The sequence below is a fragment of the Polyodon spathula genome, chromosome 16 (assembly GCF_017654505.1).
Source record: "Polyodon spathula isolate WHYD16114869_AA chromosome 16, ASM1765450v1, whole genome shotgun sequence".
Taxonomy (NCBI): Eukaryota; Metazoa; Chordata; class Actinopteri; order Acipenseriformes; family Polyodontidae; genus Polyodon; species Polyodon spathula.
In genome coordinates, this window is record NC_054549.1 from 33,526,247 (window position 1) to 33,549,875 (window position 23,629).

At 35.8% G+C, this 23,629-nt stretch overlaps 1 protein-coding gene across 2 annotated transcripts in view; it reads left to right on the forward strand.

The window, feature by feature from the left end:
* LOC121329317 (bis(5'-adenosyl)-triphosphatase-like) overlaps positions 1–4,788 on the forward strand; it is a 147,591-nt gene extending 142,803 nt beyond the window's left edge. For both annotated transcript variants that reach the window (XM_041274868.1, XM_041274869.1), the window contains one exon: positions 4,360–4,788. In XM_041274868.1, coding sequence (XP_041130802.1) covers positions 4,360–4,461 — 102 coding nt within the window. In that variant the 3' untranslated portion in view covers positions 4,462–4,788. The remainder of the gene's footprint in view (positions 1–4,359) is intronic.
* Positions 4,789–23,629: the final 18,841 nt, after the last annotated feature.

Below are 23,629 nucleotides of genomic sequence, written 5' to 3' on the forward strand. Positions count from 1 at the left end.
TTCAACGGAAAATGTAACAGCTTTTGTATAATAACATAAAGTTGTTCTGTCAGGCTCACTGGCATTCCAACACAAGAGGCCATAGCCAGAAAATGAATGCTACTGAAGATAGAACATTGCAGGTGTTTCTACTGTTTTGAATAATCCAGGCTGCCAGTCTTTAGTTTGGTGGGAACAGAAGATTGAAGAGTAAGATTGTGGTTTATTTTATCTCAAAGCCTAAGGTCCTTTCTATCAGTAATGCTGTGCTTTGGCAGAGAGGTATCATATAAGTAGCCATTTCTATTCATCAAAAAAAAAAAAAAACTGGAATGTGATAAACAAAGATGTACTGGCTACTGGTGCTATGAAAAAGTGTGTGTGCTTAGCAACACATTGTAATTCATGGAGAGCCTAGGCCTGTCATTTTTACTCTTGACTAAAAGCTTTGTGGTTTAGGCTTTATTATCCAGTTGGTACATTTTTCTTTTTTAACCCTTTAAAGGCTAGGCTTTTAATAATCTCTTAGTAGATTGTTAATAATCATTCTTTCATTGGCCTGGTACAGGGGATACAACTTCCATTACTTTCCACAACCGACCAAGAAGAGTTCATATTGCAAACCTACACTATGGCAGCCCATTCACAACAATGGACTAACAGTCTTATTGTTATTCAAGGCTGATCTGTAAGAAGATACAATGGGCAGGATTTTCAAAGGGTTGTAAATGAAAACTCCAGTGTTAATCAATAAGTCGGTATTTCATTATAATCGTGTGGATGTGACTTCTGAAATTATGTTGATTTACAAATATCTTAACAAGTAGTGCTTCTTGAGACTGTTTCTTTTGTTTGAGTCGGAATTTAAAAGGACATCTGTGTTAATTGTCATAATTTATCAGGAGTTAATTTACACTTGGAAAAGGAGGGTGTTATTTAATGAAAGAGTATATAACTCACCTTGAAACAAAAATGTAACAGACTGTGTCTGTGACACCAACGATACAGAGAGAGAGTGTACAGCCGAACCATGGTTAATGTGTTATAGACTACCTAAATAATTCAATATTTGTAGTTATGAAAATATTGAAGCCTTGTCTATACTTGTGGTTATGAATGAGATGTATTCACTTGTCTTAATCACCTGTAAACTTACAGAGCGTTTGTTGTATTGCTAAAATGATATACCTTTATTGACACACAGTGTATTATTAGAGAAATTATCAAATCAACTGTAGCTGAAATCTGGATACGTACATTATAGGACAACTGACCTCTACTGTAGATATTATTTGAATTATACAAATGGTAAATACTGAAATCTTGGTATAGAAAATGGCATGCTAGATATTACAATTAAGTTTTCTTACAGGCAACAGATCATTGACCCCCACATGTTATGTACTATGTACACTTTCACCTTCTCACGTCTTTATGCATGTAAAATGTTCTTATAGTACTCCAACCAAGTCTACATAGATGGCTTACCCCCCCCCCCCCCCCCCGTATATAGTAAGCTGTGGCAAAATATCCTCCAGAATGAGGGTAAATGACAAGTGAGGTTTTTTGTTTATATTTTATCCATGCAGTCCGATTTTTACCCACACGTCAGATAATCGTAAGTCTGCATTTTATATGTGAAGTGTTCTAAATGAATGCACATTCTCAATTGCACAATTTTAAATAAAGTTTACAAATTACACACTAAATAATATTTCCATTATTTTTTATTTCCATTTGGCTGCTGCTCGCTGGTGGGAGTGCCTCCTCCCTGTACGCTAGTAGTTTTCGTAACAGCGAATTATGCTTCCGTTCATTTTTCTTGATCTCATTAACATGCATTTTGATTAACAACTTCCCCTTAGCTAATCATTGAGACAGGAAGTGATGTTCATGCGACAATTAAGCGTTTTAACAAGAAATGCGTTCACTAACTACCTCATTGACTCAGTTTCAAAGTATTAATGGATTGATTAACAAATTTTGTTTAAATGACTTGTTACTAAAGCTGTCGTTACTATACTGCAAGTTTGACACAATAACAATGTTTTTAACCCCCCCCCCCCCCCCCCCCAAAGTGTGTTATAAATATACATATCTCTGACTTTGGTAGACTGATAATAATGTATTGGGTTTTATAGAAAAAAAGACACCGAGGTCAAAAAACAGTAATTTCCCCTGGGAGAAGAAAATGCATAATGGGCAAAAGCCTGTCTTTGATAATGCATTGGTGTCTCAGGAACTGTGATTAATACTATTAGAGATGAAACATAATACATAATCTTCGTTAGTCAAATGAAAGGTTTTGGTGGTGCTACTGCACGAAAGCCCTCTGTATATTAAAAGAAAGAAATATAACAGTATTTGCATTTGCTTTGCATCCACGGCCACTGCCAAATGAATATTAAAACAGTATCAAAATGTGAATCTTTGTCTGGTTCAATTTCCTTCTTTGTCAGCTACAATTCATTAACATGCTAAGAGTAACTATTTTTACAATCTCGATAATGGAAAATAATGCCACAGGAAGAACATGTCACAATGGATGTTTTTCCTCTGTGATTGCTGGTGCATTGTAATGCTCCTGCATAAATTGTTACAAGTGGGAAATTGCTCTTATAATGTGCACTTAATGTCAGCTTTCTTGCAGATCACCAGTTAAGTAAGATAAAAGATATAATTTCTTAATAATAAGTAAAAGGGTTTCTTGGTTCCTCGGCATGATTCTCCTTGTAACAGTTCAGCGATACCCTCATCGTCTCCCTCTTCTTGCTCTCCTGATGTGTTGCATGATGTATTTCAGATATATTTGTCATATTACTATTTTAATAAGTGTTTAGTTTCCCCCATAACTGGTTGTATTATATATTCTAATTTGTTATACAACAAAAGTGCCATTTGGTCTGTGAATAGAAATTGAATTTAGCCAAACGAGTTCTTCACCACAATAATAAGGTGCAGCGAGAAAAGTTAAGTGTAATTTATAGGGATAGTAATGTCATTATATACATTAGAATCAGCTGCATGACACTAACCCTTTGTTATTAAACTAAATGAATATGCATTTGTATCTTTAAAGTCTAATATTTACTTACTTTATCTAGTAACAAAATTAAAATAATGATTTTTGTAATTTTGTTTGTAGTCTCTGCTCAAGAAGAATTTGCAGCATGTTCAGTGTTCAGTGCCTTCGATATTTACTCTTACCCATTATTGACTAGTTTATTCAGATATTTTTCTTCTTAGCCCTCCAGTAGCTTTGACAGGTCACATCTACTGGTTTTGCTATAATAAACACGAATCCCACTACTTGGTGGTTAAACAGTGCTGCCATAGTGTTTGCTTTTTTTGACATTGCTTCTGCAGTTTACATAAAAATCAATAATGGGCAGACCTCCCTTTAATACTTAATATAACCTTAGGTCAGTCAGGACAAGTCATATGTGACTGGACATGTACTTTATCCAGAACATCTGGCTTGACCAAGGTCTCTAGTTAATGTATGGTGGGACCATTCATTTTAAAAACGTACTACAGTTTATCAGCTGCAGACTTTTAGGATAATAAATACCTTTTACGTAATATAATGCCAGCCTATGTAAAAAAAAAAACAGGAAACGGTTATTGCTGGTAACTCATGTTAGAGATGCCCAAACAAAACACACAAACAAATAAAATGAGAGGTGAGACCCTAAGAAAGATGAACGAAGATCTGGTTTTCTTGTTCCAGTACATGTTTTCAAAAATGGCCAATATTTCAACAGCAACATTGATTTATTTACTCTCACGCTTAAGGCAGACAAGGATTATGCAAAACTAATAAGACAGCAGACAAACTACAATACTTTTATTCGTACTTCAGGTCTTTATTGATTTCACAGCTTCAAAGACAATACACTGTCAAACAAGGCAAAAGTGAAAGAAACCACCTCAAATGTTAAAAACCATGGTCTTTTATTCATGAGGACACCTTTATAAATCGAAATGGTTTTGTCAATGAATATAATGCAACTCTTTTCCTAAGATTACTGTTATGTGTATTAATTCTAACACAGGTACTTCAGCAAATATTCCCAAAAAAGACACACTCTGCAAAATGTAAAACAAAAAAAAAAAAAAATGAAAATGTGTGTGAACAAATTGGTTTTAGAAGTAGCCCAATCACCTGTGTTTTAATGGTGTTACTGTGTCAGATGGGGACTGTATCATGTATTTGCTATTCTTTGTGTTATTTTTCCCCTACTCACTGAGAAATTGCATGCACATGCAGAATGCTTTTGCTGGTCATGGTGGGAATCAATTAGTACAGCTTACGCTAGGCTTGATTACAAATGACAATGTGAAATATTACACTCAGTTACGTCATGTATCTTTTTGCAGCTCCAAAAGCATGATAAAGAAGCAGAAGACATTCCTGCCAAGTGGAGATCAGAAGAGGAAATGGCAGCGAAAGCAGATGCTCTGAGGAAATATTTTAACTAGATTCCACCCCAGTAGGTTGAAGCTGAAAGCATTATACAGTGAACTGCTGTATAGAAATCGTACTACACCATGCATGATTCAAGTCACACTGTAATTCAACAATTTTCTTTGCTGGCTATTAAATATCTAAGACATCTGAATTGCACTCCTCGAACCAGTCACAAACTACTGAATATATGTATTATTGTCATAATAGGTCCAATTCCTTATGAAAAAGGAACCACCCTATACGTAAAATAGAAAAGCATGACAAACCACCAAATTGTTGCATTTAAATAATGTGGGGGTTTGTGTGTGTGTGTTTGTTTTTTGTATCTATCAAAAACAAAATCTTTAAAATACAAAGCTTTCACATTTTTTTTTCTTCCTTCAAGATGAAATCTGTATTTTTAATCATGTCAAGACATCCTCCCAGTTTTGAGAATATTGCGTTTTGAGAACTGTTAAATATTATAATGTAGACACTAATGCACCCTTCCTGTTTTGTTTTTATTTGCTACCAGGACATTCAGAAATCAAAATTGGTGTGATCCAGTTATGCAAGTGCAGAAAACTTTCTATTGTATGCGACAAATATAAAGCTGGTCGGTGTAACATGTATTATACTTTAGGTTCCATCAGAATTGAGTTTCTATCAGTGTGACTGACAGTTTATATTTAAAGCCGTGCAGTTTTTGTTCCTTGTGTTTTGTAACTGTCTGAAGTGATTGGTGGAGACAGGTTGTTGCTTAACATTGGTTAAAGCAATATTCTAAAACATGAATAATGCTGCGCTGTGTTTCCTGAACTTACTCACATGCGATCTTAATAGGCAGCAAGGGACTTGTTACTGTTTATATGCACACCACAACTAATCCTTCCTCTGAATTAATCCATTTGAAATATTTTGAAAAGCACATATCATTTCAGGTTAGCTGCATAAACATTTGGTCCATATCCTTATTTTTTGGATCTTGTACTCATGTGCAGATCAAACAGAATGTAATGTGCTGTCAGATGCATTTTAGATTTGTCTAGGTTTTCAAAATAGGCAGTTGTATAGAGCTAAATGTAAAAATAAATGCAATGCACAACTGTCTGGAAGATCTCTGTGTTGATAGAAACCATTGAATAAACAGGTGCATGCACAGAAAGACAATGCCTATCTTATCTCTTTAAAATACGCAGCGTTGCCACGTATTGCTTTTGGGTTGTGATTCTGAAGTGCATTGCCTATCCATCTAGAGTTTTTGATATGTGCCATGCTTCTTAAAAACAGACAAAAAGCAGTATCTTCAACATTCTGCCAAAGTACGCAAATGAGAACAAAAGCAAACCATTTACAAATAGGCTATAGGGGAGATGTACTGTGCAATGCCCATGCTTTGTGTCATTTTCTTTTCTTTGTTTTCTGTGCGAGTAACAAAATGGAAGTGGTTGGTTTTGAAACGAGTCCAAAGTGTGTACATAGTCATGATATAGGAGGTTGAATGTCATCAGAATTTCAACATGCACATTTCAAGATAACTCACCATTCTATTTTGTTGCTCAGTAGACGCTTTCTCACCTTTCAGGAAACTCGCATAAAACTACATTATGTCTGGACATGCTCACATGTGCAGTAAAGCTTTAGAGTAGTATTCCTTTTATACACCACATCTTAACATTTTCTTCTTGAGGTGGAATGTTGATTTCAATTTACATGGGAACACTTTTTTTTGTTTAGTTTTTGTTTTAATCTCCACTGGATTTAGCAAATAAAATATACCCACATACAGTACATGTTGTATAAATGTAATCTTGACATATCTTCCAGTGCTTTATTCGTGAATTATACATGCATTACTGATCATAACTCATAAGAAACAGAACTGTGAGACCACAGGGGAAAAAAATGGTTATGTATTAATGGACATTAAGTGGATTAAAATGGTGGTTTAGGAACTTATCACAATTCTTGGATCATGTGAGTATCATGTCTGAAGTATAAAGTGATTATAAAAAAAAAACAACCGTGGAAGAAAACTGAAGATTCCGGACTGGTTCTGGATAATATATATGCTTCTCAGCCATGCAAATTGGATGAACATAATCAAGGTAGCATTATATCATGTGGCTCATAAAATACAGCAGCTGCTAAGGGAATTTTGCAAGGCTCATTAAATCAAATGTATTGTGGTAAAGGAGACAACAAGGGTGGTAGAGATTAGAAAGAGGCGTTGTAACAGGTTTCACTCTCTGTGATTTGTGTTCATAGCAGCAATGCATTTGTTAGAAAATAGCTAGAAGGGATTTCAGAGACCCAGTTGGAATGTAACAGAAGTTAATGGATGCTGAATAACCACAGATGCAGTGGTGCTTGTAAAATCTACAGTACAATGCTTGTTATCTAGCCCTCTGAAGTTTATCAGCTATGCAGGTGCTTCTTCCAGGAATGGTTTATTAGGATATTTAGTTATCTGCTTGGCAAAGTAGACAGTAAAATGCATTGGGAAATGTATGCATTGTAATATTTAAACTGCAGGATGTGTTTTTTTTTTTTTGGGGGGGGGGGGGGGGGGGGGGGGGGGGGGGGGGGGGGGGGGGGGGGGGGGGGGGGGGGGGCGTAGTAATTTGGGGGTAATCTTCGAAGCAGGTTGATAGCTACAGGAAAAACAACGAAGGATTAATAATTCAGTGGGTCTCATGCTAAGATGTCATCTCTTGGTTTCAAGACATCAGTCTTCACTAAACCATGATGTTTAAATGAGTATGCTCTGCTGCCGCTCTGTATAAACTTTTCAAGGAAAAGTGTTTACTTTATAAATACAATATTATATCAAAAATAGGCAGTAGAGATGTAGCATGAGGTGGCTTGGTAAATCAATGCACTAGTCTGTTGCCTCTGAGGGCCTTTAAAGGCTTCTAGTTCACACCTTGTTATTTCATTTATCGCGTTTCTTGCAGTATTTCTAAATGTAGTGCTAGTGAATGTTCAATAGTATTGAGTAATAGGTCAGAAGTAGTAACATTGTGTCAATGTATTAGTCATTGGACAATAGTTTACATTGCAACTATATGCAATAAATACATTACACTATTCAGTATAATAACCTGTTTCAGAGTCTCAGGAATGGCATTGGTGGTGGATTGGTTCATTAATCTTTATTGAGGTGCAATTCCAGATGTTTTGCAAAGAACCTCACGTAAAATTGTACCGTGCCGCCTTGTATTCTTGTAGCCCATGCCATTGTTCCTCAATGTGATTACAGTTTACTGTACAATAAATACCCCAGCCAATTTGCAGCATCTCGGGATAAAAGTGATGACAGTTTTGCCCTGTGCAGTGAAAGAGCAAAGCTGTTGAATATCTTATCAAACTGCCAGGAACAACGCGTTTGATCCAGAGATGATGATGTCGATGACATGGTGTGGTTTAAAAAAATAAAAAAATAAAAAACACTGTCAAATATTGCCATGGTAACATTTTCTTTTAGAATCCACAGACAACAATAAAAAAGCATTTTGAAATGTTATTAATGTATTTGTATGGATATTGATAAAAAGTGAGCTTACAACATGCATTAAAATACATTTTACTTATAAAATTTACATATGTAATAAATATAATAATTAAAATACCAATGCTGCACTTACAATGCACTGGGAACTGCATGTATTTAAAAACTTTTTTTTTTCATTCTGTACAAACATTGAATTAAATTTCAGCAGAGAATTAAACTAAATAAAGTACCAAAGTAAATCATTTACAATTACTGTAAAACAAGAACATTTCGCGAGCAAGAAATGTTTGCTAATTTCGCATTTATTAAAAAGCTGCAAAATTAACGTGCCGTGAATATATATATATATATATATATATATATATATATATATATATATATATATATATATATATATATATATTATTCATACATGTGCCGTCCATTAAAAGAAAAAGAAGCGCAAATATTTATTGCACCAAAAATGGACCTTGAAGGCCTTTAGCGAAATTAAGTTACCGCAAAAGAAAATTGAAAAATTATGTTGACGGCATAATAGCTATCATGAAGTCCAAGGATGAAAATTGTAAAATGTGGCTTTACAGAGATAAAGGCTTAAATTTAGACATGTACTATTATGCTTACCAGTATGTACAGTACATGGAGGGCAAAATAACAAGAGCACATTTGCTTTCAGCACAGAATATAATTCACTGTTTTTCTCACTCATTTTAATAGCAAGTATGAAAAGCTTTAATTCAATCTTTAAAACATATTGCATATAATTAGCCATTTAAGAAGTTTTTGAAATAAACTGGATATGCTATTGAATATAAATTAGACGGTTCAGACAGCAATCATGACAGGAATATTGCAAGCACCATTATTTACTGATGTATGGTTTAATTGCCTTACTGGCTTGGCTATAGACCTTAATGACACTCACATATTACAGAAGATTATGAGGTCAGTGGAATAATGGTACAATCAATCACTTTTATTGTACCAGAGGGCGCTGTAAATAAACACTTAAAGAAAAATAAATAGTTTTGATTCAGAGGGTGAAATGAATAAAACAGACATTTTTTCCAACTGCCTGCTACTCTAGACTAATCTGCTAAACTCTTAATGAAGCCTTTTCCTGTGAAGTTTACGATCAATAATAGGCTTACAAGACTTGAACAGAATTAGCAACTCATTAAAGGCTATTAACTTTGCACCCCGTAATGAAGTACTTAAAAGGACTGTGCTTTCATACAAACATTATCTCCTCATCCTCTGTACTGTACAGTGCAAACACATCTTTGTTTATTGATTGTATTATTATGATCTGTATTTGATATGAGTGATACATTAAGTGAGCGTAATTGTGGTCTTGCATTTAAAAGGCATTCTTTCCTGTTAATGAGCCTGCGTGAGGCATTTGATCATTTAAGTAGATGGATTTGCCTTTCATTCTACTTTTGGACAGAATAAATGCAATTAAAATTAATATTTTACCTAGAATGTCTTTCTTGAACGTAAAACCCCAATGTACTGTACATCACACCAACCCTTTCAAAAATGATTGTAATTATAAGAACTATTTACAGTATAAAACTGCATTCTTAAACAAGCTTGAAGCATTTTGGAAGAAAGCCCTATCTTTACTAGGTCTGTACTTAGTTTGTAAACTAGTCCTCAGGATATGTCTAGAAAGTTGTGGGAAATGATATCGCATCAGCATCAGATTACCATGCCTATAATGACTTCTTCATCATATACTATAGCCCTAAGGTGATGCAAAAAAAAAGAGAAAAGATAATCTTGTTGTCAAATCCTCCATCACTATTGTGCTTAGAATTGGCAATTTTTGCAATGGAGTGGAAGTTTCCAAAACAAACACTATGGCAAAATCTTAACAAAGCAAGACAGGGGATAACATTTTCACTGGCAGGCAATGATATTAAAACAGCAAGACAGTAGATAACATTTTTAACTGGCAGGCAATAATATTTTCCAAGGTTTAGTATTGGAAAGGGGTACTGTAGAAGGAAGCACAATATCCTTAAATGTACTTTATTTTCTTATTCACACACGAGCCTCAAAACTTTCCAAGGATGCAATATATAATAAATGAGTCTGAAACTGCAGGCTTACAGATATAATATGTATGTTATCAGGCATAGATTTCTCCATGTCATCAAATGAAAAAGTAGTTTTTTCTTTAATATGTGTCTGTGGCAGAGCAAAGCTCTGCCCTTTAAATTGGCAGGGATGGGGTTAACTTCCCCTACCTGCCTGGGTTTATTATGTTCAGGTGGCTGGGGTTGATTAGTTGATTAGGTTGATTAACGATCAATCAGCGCCCAGCCACCTGATATAAAAGGAGGCCTCTGCTTTTCATTTGGAGAGAGTGAGCTGAGGAAGCAGGTTGGGGTTTTTTTTGGTTGTTTGGAAAGTTTGAATCCAGTGAAGGCATTGCCCAGCCTGGAAATTGTTATTTTTGTAAGTTTTGCTTTTTGTCTTTCTTTGTGTTGAAATTGCTTTGTTTTGGCCCTTGTGCCCTTTCATTTTTGTGTTTATTTATAATAAAATAGTTATTTTTTTTGTACTGCAGTCTGTCTCTGGGCCTCTTTCCACTCGCCAGCCTGCCACAGTGTCCTATTAACCATTTCAGGGACCGTGATGAGAACCATCATTATTTTATAATGTTTTCCAATGTATAATGTATTCAACCAGGAAAAAGGTCAGTGACTGTGACAGAAATAGAATGATCTTTCGTGGTAAATCTCCTTCCTGACCTGTGAGGGTGCTAAGTAATCGAAACAGAGTACCCTGGATTGTTTGGCCTGACAATTCATTCCCAGGGTTAAAAGGAAGTCAGTCATCTAGAAAGGTGGTAGAGAGTCTGTGCACTAACTCATTGATCCGGAAGGGAAACAATGTGGCAGCCGTGGGTTGGAGGAGCAGCTGCAATCGTTTAGCAAGGAGTCATGTGTGACGGTACAAAAAGGGAATTAAAAGATGTAATCTGGTCCTTTGTTTTGGTTAAGGAATCAACCGGAAGGACCTGCGTTATATCGTGCGTGAGTGTTTTGTTTGTTTTGTCTTCTCTCTAACTGTTACTTGTTATTTAGTAGACAGCTAAACTCATCCGGAGATGTCGCCAGAGGTTAGCACAAAGCCAGACATGACTTCTCTGGTTACCACAATTAATTGTATTTTGCACCACGAGCACTACACCACTCACACAGGACTGGTGACCGTGTTTGAGTATTGTGCGTGTACTATTGACTGTGTTTATTATTTGGAACTGAGACTGACAGAATTCCTGATTTGATTTACATTTGTTCAAAATTATTCTGTAGACAACTAATACCATCATTGGGGTTACAACTAGAGTGCAGTTTCTGAGAGTAAAAGAAAAAAACACAAAATACTAAAAAAATCTGCTTTTATGATTGGTTGTGAACATTGCAGCAGAAATAGCTGGCAGTAATTTAATTTAAATGACCACAAATGATAATGCCGTGCCTGGAGGTGAAACACCTTCCCAGATGCCTCTCAATTCATCAGTCATTGAGTCAGATGAGGTTGTGTTTGGTCAGATCAAGTCATTATTTCCCACTGAGTATGAAAATAATGCTGCAACAGAACTTCTGGTTTTGTTTGCTACATTGTTTGTTGTTTGCTGTCACCTGGTTGATTTTATTCAATATAATATTTAAAAAAAAAAAAGCTTCCCAGATAGCTAAAGGATATCTCTTGTGCTAATGTACAGTACATGGCAACAACCAGGCATTTACTCAGTGGATATACATGGGTTGACACCAATTACCTGGCATAATACCTATAGCAAAGGTTTTTAACTACATGAATGGCATTCCAAGAGATACACCGACCCTTTTTTAAAACCATGCCTGCAAATGCCAAGCTATTGATATTTCATAATGTCATGTTTTTACCATGAGGATTTAATTAGGACTCACTGAAGTTGTGAGTCACTGCATAGTAGTGTGTTGGCAATAGCTGCTACTTAACAGAAGAGTCTAAAGCACAGGCTATTATTGAATGTCATCATTACTTGATCTACTGTTACTGGAATCAAATAATTAAAAAAAAAAAAAAAAAAAAAAAAAAAAATGTCCAGAAGATACTGCCGTAGTCCCTTTTGAAGGAAATGTTTGACATGTTATATTGAAAACCTCTTCAAGGTATTGATGGAGAAACCTGGCACTTGAGGTATTGTAATGGGATAAAGCTAAATGTAATGAGGCTAGATATTCAGGAGATGTGAGTTGCACTTGGGCAGCTGCAGGGATTTTTTCCCCTTCAATGCTGCCCTGAGAAAAAAGTTGAGACTGTGAGTGAAATTTAAAATGGGAGTTGCGGAAGGAAATGGCTGTGTTTTTTCTCAGCTCTGGAGGAGGAGTTATAATTATGCAAGTCCACCTAATAGTGCAAAATTCAAACAATATGTTTTTTCACAAATCACAATGTTGGTGAAAATGTGTTGCATGTGTTTGACTTAAGACAAAATTGCCTGGGCGGGGCACGGAGACAGTGTGAAATGTCTTGAAAATTGTACCACACGATTACTCAGCCTGTATATTAAAATGCATTACTATTATATGAGTTCCTTGTTCTTTAATCATGCAGTAGAATTAGATGATTCTCACTGATTTACTGCCCAGTCTGGACAGCCTTGCCTTGGTTTGCTATTATTTTAATCTCCTCTTCAGTAAACTTGCCCTCTCTATGCTTTTGAACACTTTTGTCAATACATCTGCATCAGCTGGGTTTAGTCTGTATCAGCGATTCATTTACGGTTTAGATTAATTTAAATGTAATAATTTCTGCAGCCTTGCGGTATTAGAAATTTACCCATAACTCTTTTGAATTTCACAGACTTGCGAATATATACAAGGTATTCGTAATGCCAGCAGAGTTGCGTAAAATTTGCACAAATTCACAAAATCTTTGACTATATGGCCCAAGGTTATATAGCCAAGAAAGTAAAGTGTCCCTTTAAATGTATCTATCGATCATACTAGCAAAAAATAAAATGTGCTTCAGCACATGACATCAGGCCAGTCTCCTATTTAAACTTCAAAAAGGTGATGAACTTTACTTCTTTCTCGATCAACTCCCTACCTGGAGGAACATGACATCTATCTGTCTCATCTCCTTCAGAGAAGGAAACGCCGAACCCCTTTCTCTTCCACTGTTAAAAATGTGGTGATTGCTCCAGTGACTGTTATAAATCAAATCAAGGGTTTTGGAAAGAGCGTCACTTTAAAGACCCTTTAATGCAAATGACTAATATGCTTTCACCTCTATTTCCATTAATAAGGTACAGTAATGTGCAAATCAACCTTGAAAGCTAGATAAACAACACCAAGCTTTTCTTTCTCTTCATAATGCATACATTTTGTAGAGTCCCTTGGGGACTGTGTGTTCATTTCTCTTTTTAAACAATGAGACAGACTGAAGGCCTCCAGAAGGGAGTCATGAGATAGAAACATGATTAATAAGATAACTGGCTTCAGAAATGTGATCTTTCTACAGCTGGTCTGAATTTACAATTAGATCAGAGATTTATTTAAAAAAAAAAACTTCACCTTGTTGATTAGATACATCAATAAATCAAGGTTCTTGTGAAATGAAGGAAAATGCGTTTTTAGTCATGATTGTCATTCAATGTCAAGGAAACGAGAACCATGGGAACAACATTGTGCACATACAGTAGAAAGCACAGGGAAATCTTTCAAAATCATAACTGATCAACCTGAAAGAGTGTGTTTGCAATGGAAAATCTATTACAAAATCACTAATTCAGGGGGTGCAGCCCTCGCTGACATTTTTATACCGGCCTCATTACAGAAATTCTATTTTGCTTAGGCTTGCTCAGTCCCAAATGATAGATATCCTGGCGCTTTATAAAACATGCCAAATATCCACAAGTGCAGAAACAGTGTAAATGACAAAAAAGCATACACAGAATGAGATAATAAACAGAGCCGATACTTTGCAGATTCAGAGGGTTGAAAGTATTTATTTAGATTGTAGTCAGAGAAAAAGAATGATAGAAATGTTTAAAAGACAATCGGAAACTCATGCAGAACACAGACGGGCCTGGTTTTCAAAACACTCTTAATCATACATAGCTTTAGAAACCATAGTAGCAATATACATTGAAAAAGGAACTAGACAGTCAGCATCCTTTTGGATTTAAATAAGTTTATCTTTTAATCATTCTTAAAAATAAAATGTAATTAGTGTGCAAAATCAATTAAGCCCTCACTGAATTGCTGTACTTCAAGTTAAAAAAAAAATGTAAAAAAAAAAGACACACACATTGAAATTCTGAGTGTGGTTCACATAAACGTCGAGAAGCTGAACTAGGAAGCAGGTTCCCACAGGGTTATAGAGACTCATATACTGTAGCAGGCTAAAATTCATAAATGCCCAAGTAGTTTCAAAGAGGGATTTAGTAATTAAAAATAAATTAAGTTAGAGTAGTGGGGAAAGGTCCAGGGAGGGCTTGCTTGCAATTTCTCAGCAACTAATGAAGGCATTTGATTATTTAAGCTGGTGCCAGTGAGGAGTCTGTTTTAGACAGTGTGGTAACCTGTGCTGTTAAGGTTGAGAACCTGAACTCCCAGCAACCTGACCCAAGTGGGAGGATGTCATTGCTGTTCTAACATTATCTAGAAATTGATGCAAAAGTTGCCAAACCAGAGGTATTTGTACAGACTGGAGCCCAGTATATTTATCCCATGCTGTTAATCAGTCTCTCAATGCTGTCTTGAGGAATGTTCTGCTATTCTTAAAGTAAACGCCTCCCTTGTGGTAGGGAAGTTGGGCCTGTGGATCTGTCCATTCCGACTGACAAATAGGTGCAATGTGAAGGCCATGGATAGACATCAAAATCTTATACATACTAATTTATAGTACAGGTGTGTGCAGTGCATTCTGCAGTGTGCTGGGAGTGAAGATCCAAAACTGTTGGGAAAACAGGACAAAAAGGGGTTTGAGGATTTCATGATGTAACATTGGGCTGTGATTTCTAATAGGGACACAATGCAATGCTTCCATTGCATTCAACTCCTCATTCAATTGCATTCAATGTCTATAAAGTCATTTACTGTGATGATCTCAATTGTTGTTGTCTTATTTTTTTTTTTTTTTTTTTTTTTGAATGCTACTTCAATTTTAGACAAAAGTTTCACAGATACATGATGTGTTATACTGTGATGGTATACTTTCTTTTTTTATTGCACTGGTATTACAAATACAATAGGAAACAAAAACCCTCTATGTATCCCTGTAACTCATTGAAGTGTGCCAGATGTAACGTTTACCAAACAGCTGTGCAGCACAATCTTTTATTGTTTCAGAAAGATTCCAAAAACTGACATATATCCATTAGGGTGAGAGGGATCTGGAGGGTACCTAATACAGCCCTGTGATCTTTTGGCTGTTTTTTTTTTAATGCTGCTGAAATCCTCATAAACACAATGCCACGCGGGAATGAAATAAGTACCACTGTGTCTGTGATCCTGGAAAACCAAAAAAGTGCAATATTGTCTTTTGGATTAAAATGATTCACAGCCTCAGTTAGTAGTGGCACTATGCTTACTTTAGATCCAGATTTTTGTCTTCTTTCAGAAATAACTTTTTTTGTTTTGTTTATTGTTTCATCTCATTTTCCTCTTTGGGGTTTGCTGCAGGGTTACCTCACAGTAAGTTTTAAGCATGGAATAAATTAGACATGAAATAAAACAAGAAAAACATATTCAAACAAACACCCCACCCCACAAAAAGTCTAACTAAGCCATGTGAGAGCACAGCTTAATAGTGGAACCGCATGGGTTTTTACGCAAGATCAATAGCCCAAACTCATGCAAATCTGAAGGGGATTATCTCATGAAAATAAGAAGCAATGCTTAGGTAAGTCAGATGTGTCTACATTGTTGCCCATTCTGTTATCATCAGCCTGGATAAAATGAAAGTTGGTTTTGGAATACATCAAAACAAGAAGAAACTTGAGAAACAATTAACAGCAGAACGTAGTCAAGCCCTTATAATACCAGCCAACACCAGCACAGGGGCACTTTAATAATTTATTGGAATGCTAAGTGTTAGCTAAAATAAATTTTAAATACATAATAATGAAAGTGCTATTGCTGTATATGTGGAATTGGTTAAATAGCAATGTATTTATTATAAAATATAAATGTTAGAAATGTAACTCGCCAATCATGTACTGACCTTTGTAACTCGGAACCATGTTTTACATTTGCTTTAGTGAGACAGGAAACCCAGGTATTAATGGTACATTTTCATTCATTAAAAGTATATAAAAATATATATTTATAATACTCACTAATCTACCACTGCGTAAAATTAATCCCGTCATGATTTTTTCAAAATCCTTTTTTTCTTATAAATATGTACAGCTTTATATTGGTAATTTTACATTACATTTTAAAGCCCCCGTATTAGATATAACTTGGAGTAAGTTGAATGCTTAACTGGGACCATAGAGTATAAGTGTACAAATTCCTTTCAATTTTGCACTGACATAGACCCACAATGCACACATTGAGAATAAAAATAATGCAGCAAGAGAGTGCCTAGAGTATAAGCAGGAGCAAAGGAATGTTTATACATATACTTTTGCTATAATTGGTCCCAACTGCTCTATTTTTGCAGTCAATCTCTCTTAATGGGGGGGGGGGGGAGTTCTGTGCCCTCCTAAGTATCTGATTACTTGAAGCTGTTTATATATATCTTTATATAGGGAAGGCAGAAAGAGTGCAAAAGGAGTAGGGTGGGATGCTTAGGCTCGGTTAGGAATACCCAAACTATCTGTACCAAAGCAATGTGAGTATAATGTCAGTGCAATGTTTATATACTGCACTAAGGAATTCAAGGGTATCCAAGAGGAACCAGAGACTCATTTGTCCGCTTAAAGCTTCTTACAGTTTTGCATCTTATGCAAGTCGCTTCAGAAATATTGTCATGGCCATATGCTAACATCTTAAAATTTCTGAAGTGTTGCTATCGACTGTACATTTCTACAAAATTCATTAGTACAAGTGAAGCAGATAACAAAATCATGTCTGTGACAGGACACCGTAATGAAGGCTCAATTCGCAGCTACTGTACAGCAAATCAACAGGGAAGACACAATTGGTCCACAATTCTGTTATCGGCTTGATCCAAACAACACCCTCCCTCAAAACCAACCAGTCAAACTCCCAACCCTGTTTCAGTTCTTTCCGCACCAGCCAATCCACTCCCTGCCTGCTTGAATGACGCCCCGCCTCCAACAAGAAGTTTCGAGTCAGACTCAGTACTGCATGGACTATTCAACAATTGTACATGTCCAGATAAATTATAGTGAATGTCGTTTTTTTTATTTTAATTATGTTAGGGACTATTTTCCTCATTGGAATGTAACCTGGCAAAATATCAGGGTCAAGGTAAATATAGGTTTTAAAGGTTTTTTTTAAAGAGAAAATAAAATAAAAAATTGTTTTCTAATAGCGATAGAGCCCTCTCAATGCGGGCTCTACCGTGTGGTAGATGACCTTGACTTTCGTTGGCGCCCTCGTCTGTGACTTGGGGCGCATAACTCCAGTTGCAGTCCTCTACCACACGGTAGAGCCCACATTGACGGGCTCTCGCTTAATTAGTTACTGGCCAATGCCATATGGGCACACTTGTCTTGTTATTAAACTAAATCATCAGAGCCAAGTCACTTGTAAATTATTCTGTTCATGCATTACTTGATCTGGCAGCTGAATTGTTAGGTTCTTCCTGTTATATCCAACGCTGTTCTTAAAAACCATGGCAGCATTTATTCACAGTGCTTGATGACCTCTATAAAAATTAAAATTTTGCAGCTGGCTGCAATCTCTCCTTATCTTATCTGCCTGTGTCTTTCCCTAGTTAGACATTTGTCAAAAAACAATTTTGAGGCTGAAGATGATGGATGAAATAATTACATGAATACCTGAAAAACAGACCCTCTGCTTCATGAAGCCGGGTGCAGGATGCATAGTATATTTGAGCTGCTGATTTAAGGGATCTCAATGGTGATCAACCAATGGTTTTGATCAGTCAATACTTGTATTTCTCAGATTTTTGAGGCCATACATGGTCATATGGGTTTCCTCTTTAAAAATAAGGACTGGAGGGAATGTACAGTAACATGCAAAATGAAAACAAGAGGATTTAATGCCATGTCTTAAGCATGTGGTTCTGTTATTTAAAGGTACGTTTGACTGGGTAGAAAAAACGAAAAAAGGGGTAAGTTTAAAAACATATTCTGGTTTAAATGCATAATGCAAATACTTAAAGCTTCTTAATCCTTGTAAAGTTACCTTGACTGTCCATTCATCATGAGGACAGTGTCCAGACACAGCACTTTTATCTATTGATTTCAATTATTTTTGTACACCGCAGTTACCTATGTCAGATAATTCACATGTCAATGATGGAAGGAGAGCAGAGACAGCAAATGCATTAGATGTCATTGTTTAATGATTAAAATAACAAATGAGAGCATGCTGTGTTGTTTTTCAGGCTTCCACACTACTGTATATTACCTATTCCATTTTGAAGAAATGGATGGTTTCACAGGTTTCTCTCCTGTTGATTAGCTTATCCATCGTATTAGACATTTCATTTGGGGCTCACTAAACCAATGATTTCCTGCCCACACAACACAACTAGTATTTTGTCAGCTACCTTTTTCCTTAAACATCCATTACCTCTGATTTGTCTACTACTAATGAGAAAGAGAGAGTTCTACAGTCTGTAACTAAGTATATTGCAGTGTAGGGTTCATTTTCCTCTTAATAATAATAACCAGACCGTCTTCTTTAGGTGAGTTCAATCAAAAGAGTTGTATTCAGGAACAAACAGATCAAAAAGTAATACAGGATACAGCAGCAATAGCAATGGCACGGCAAGTGAACTCATGGGTCTCACAGGAGGGAATATGAGCAACAGAGCTGACTGCAGCTAGACTCACAGGTCTCACAGGATGGAATATGAGCCTCAGAATATCTACTACAAGCATTAATATACTTAGCAAATGCTTGCCCACTGGGAGTGGAACTTCACCTAGAGGGAGTGGAAATCCGTTACTTTCACCAAGCAGAAATGTAGAAGCAGAGGTTACAAAATTGCATTCTTACAGCAGGAACCCAGGGTAGCTGTTAGCATTAGAATGTAATGCATCTTTACAAGGAAAAAAGATTCCATTCAAACCCAGATTTCCCAACTTTAAGCAAACACACAGTAGATTGTAAGTGAAGAAACTTAGTCTGTTTTCAAATACACCCTTATAAAAGTTTCCCATAGTAACAGCATAGCAAAGCGTAATAAAGCATGGTAAAGCATAGGAAAGCAATGTAAGAAACAGTGGGGTGTGGTAAACAAAGGTAAATTATGGTTAATACATGGTATTACCATGGGAAAAGCATGGGAAAAGTGCAAAATACCATTAAAAAATACCATGGTAAACATGTATAAGGGCATTACAGCATTTCCCTGGGATTACAGGTAGAATTCAGGTTCGTTATCAACATTACACTTGAGACCTGATCAGATATGATTTGTAAAGGTGCTAAAATCTCCTTTCTAAAGATGTGACCCGCATCATTTATCCTGGGAAAAAGAGGCACAAAAAATGCTTGAACATATTAAAAAAATGCAAATTAAGTCAGACATATTCTCCCAAAATTGTAGTTTTTACCAATAGCTATAATTGCTGCATTCCTGACTTAATTATGAATTTATTATGATTATAATATATAGGTATTGTTTTAATTCTAAGCTCTTCTGTAGTATTCTATTTGAATGAATATGAGTTTATGGCCATTGTTTCAAAGTGTTATATTATTGAAATATTGTGATCCACATAATTACTGTAGCTATTAGAAATGCATAACAAAGCTACAAAATCTTGCAGATATACTATATATGTGTGTGTGTGTGTAAAAAATGTCAGTTACTTTTCATCGTAAATGAATAAGCAACAATGTAAATCTAATGAGAAATGTTCAGGCAAATGTAAGTTTTAGTTTGATTTTGTAATTTTTATTTGAATTGAAAAACGTGCTGTTTTACAGGCATGAATGAAACTGATGCCTTACTCTGCAACCCTCCACAGCATTGCCCTCAAGGCTACCCAAGAGATATGAACAATGAGATATAAACAAAAATAAAATAACGAACAAGGATCATAAACACACATCAAATTCTATTGGCAATGCTGGATTCCCATACAATTGCAGTTAACTATAAACGATTGCCTTGACATTTATATGCATTTTTAGGGTATGAGATTTGCCATTCTTGCAACATTTGGAGAAGGTTCCTTTCAGAAGCAGGACAGCTACAAAGATGATGATTAAATAAAATGCTAACCTTGTAGTCATTTCTCAAAGGAATTAGTGCAATAAAAACTAGCTGATGCAAAGCCAAATTATTTTCTGGCAGATTGGGCCATAAGGAACAACTTGATTTCCATTCAGATAGAAAGCTAATAGAATTCAATTTTTTTTCTCACTCTGTTCCAATTGAAGCCAACCTTAGGTGATTGGTTGATGCTTTAGGGATTCTAGACTTGTGAGAAATAGACAAGACATTATGTTATATACACATTTTATTTATTCCTGGTCGATATGCATGTCAATGTTCATGGATTTTATGTTACTGAGTCTTCTACTGGGAAAATAGATTTGAAGCTTTCAAATTCGGTCAATGATGATGATGAAAACTGAGTTGTTTTTAGAATTAGTTTACAGATTTGCATGCTAGCTTTGAAAATGAACAGCCCTTGATTTTATTTATATTATACTCCTATATACATTACAGAAATGAATGAATGGGAGCATCTAGAAATCTCAATAGTTTAAATATAAAAAGGAAACAATTATGAAGAAAAGCATGTGATAATGTAAAAATATTTTGTACATTCTATAGAGAGCAGACCTAATCTATCAAAGTGTTACATTCAAAGAGATTCCTTTAGTTTGTAATATAGGTAATTTTGCTTAATAATAAAACACCAAGTTCATTAAAAATGTTAACTACAAATTAATTACAGACATATTAATGCTAACAACCTGCACAATCATTGTTCATAAAAAATACAGCGATTAATTTGAAACTTTACACAATGAATCACACCATTCTGATTACACACATTGTATTATGTACTAGTTAGGTGTTTATACCGTGACAATAAGGTGTAAAAACATAACAAAAACACAGGTATTCATTACAAAGTGAGAAAGATATGTTTAAACAATGTGGCCATTTGATGTGTTTCATATAAGCAGGCTCACAACAGAATACCTTTTCATGCCCTTCACATTCTACATTTAAAAATCCAATCGGTAAAGGAAGACACCAAATTTTAAAAGGCCAGGAGCTAAAGCTGATGCTGACTTCTGGTGGAAATCTAGAGCCCTTATCAATTTTACAGAGGTCACCCATGCCAATCATTTTCCAGGAGCTTCCCGTGGAGCAGTTGCCTCGTAAAATAGCTGCAAACTCAATATGTAATTGAGTTGAAATCTAGCAGACATTTAAAGATAGATGCACAAGAATAATATATTTTTTTTTTTATCTCAGAAACTTCTCAGCACTATCAAATACTGTATGTATTTTCAAATAGCAACTTAACATTTTTGATTGACTGTTATTGATAAGTTATAGTTGAATAATCTGCGTCAGTAAAAGATCCGCTCATCAAATGAAGAAACAGACAAAGTTAATTCAGTGGTGGTACCAGTGTATATTGACTGCATATCACCAGTCAGCTAAGTACAAAACCGCCCTATAGACAGCTAGGCAGCAAGTCTGTAGTGAAAGCTAACTACACAGGAGTGCCTTTATATACATAGCAAACGAAACAAGACTGTGTGAATCTTATCCTCGTGGAGAATGTTGTCAGGGATGAATAATTTGAAAAAAGTATATAAATTCATGTTGACCTTTAATTTTTAGTTTTTAACATTTTTTTTTTTTACAGGCGTTAATAAATTAAAATGCTCTTACTAGTCGTTTAATTCTGTATCTGTAACATCCATCATAGTTGAATTACTTGGAGGATGAAATATGCATACAATACTGTTGCTGGTAATGCTTCACATTTGACCCTGTCACTATGCCAGATTTTATTTTCTAATTTATTGTTAGAGAATAATTAACATCAAGGATATAAAATGCAGGTGCCCTGTGCTGTGAGTCATACAGACACATTGCTTGCAAACATCTGCCAGCAGAAGAGCTGGAATGTAAAGAACCTGCACGATGAGGCAGCATTGCAGTTCTTCAACCATGAAAGGTTTCCAAACATGGATGCAGTATAGTCCAATCAGTTATGAAGCAGGAGCAGAACTAATCCATTCCACTTGTATTATTTTATTAATTGTATCTTACATTTTGGAATATGCACTGTAGTTACATGTTAATGTCACTGTATGAGTAATACACATCTGACTGTGGCCAAGCACTATAAGCACCACAGGTCTATCACTGAAAGAACAGCAAAACCTGACACATGCCTGGCAATAAAGGTTTGAGTTTGTTTCTCCCAATGGGAGTGTGTGTTTGAGAGCTTGTGTGGTGTAATAGAAAAGTCCTTGTCATGAACCCTGACTGCTTTCACCTCTGACATCTGGTTCAAATCTGGCCAGCTGTTTAACAGGTGTGTAAATTCCGTTCCATTGCAATATAATTCCTAAAAATTGGCATGGGTAATGAACTACAAACATCGCGCTGCACTGTATATGGTGTTTTCCTGAGCAGCTGCTCAGCCTTGTAATCAAGCCACTTGGCATGAGTGCTATATTTTTTAAGACCATTTTACATTGTCTCTTAGATGATTGACATAGAGATATTCCAATGTAGTATACATTTAAAAATCCCTGGCCCTTAAGTATGAAAGTACAATTGCTGTACAGTACATCTGTTTGAAATTGTATTGAAGTCTGAATTAAAAGTTGCATTTTTGTTGTTTTCCTTTTGAAAATAATTCCACCGCAAATCATGCTTTTCCCCTACATGTTATGTACCTTGCATTTACAATTTGCCATACTTTTCTACTATTACCACAGTTGTCATTCTTTTGCCATGCTTTCACTGTGCATTACTCCTCTCTGATTCGCTTCATGGTAAGATTTTATAAGGGATTGACTGCAACTAGAGAATAACCTTTCCTTTCATCACATTATACAGTGCATGCAGACTTAAGGTCACTCTGCCATCCTATAAATACAATGACAATAACAACTGTATTTTTTGTGTTATATTTCCCCTTAAATCACTGTTGCAAAACATAAAGCTTGGTCAGCCACATTTTATTGCTGTCTTTGTTTTATGTGCCAGTGGTTATCAAGATGCTGTCAAACCTGCCCTCTAAGTTTCATAACCCTAAATTAGCTGTTTCAACGTGGCGTGGAATGTTTTACTGCCCCGATCCTGGCCTTGCATGATTTGCTGAGATAAAAGGCAGCCCTTTAATAAAGCCCATAAGGTGCTAGCTTGAGCCTATGTCTTTGACTCAGGCCATCTCACTGTTATTTCTGAGGAATTTTCACATCCAGACAGCCATGGGCAGCAGTGTGGCGGAGTGGCACTGGACTCTTGACCGGAGGGTCGTGGGTACAAGGTGGGGTACACCTGCTGTACCCTTG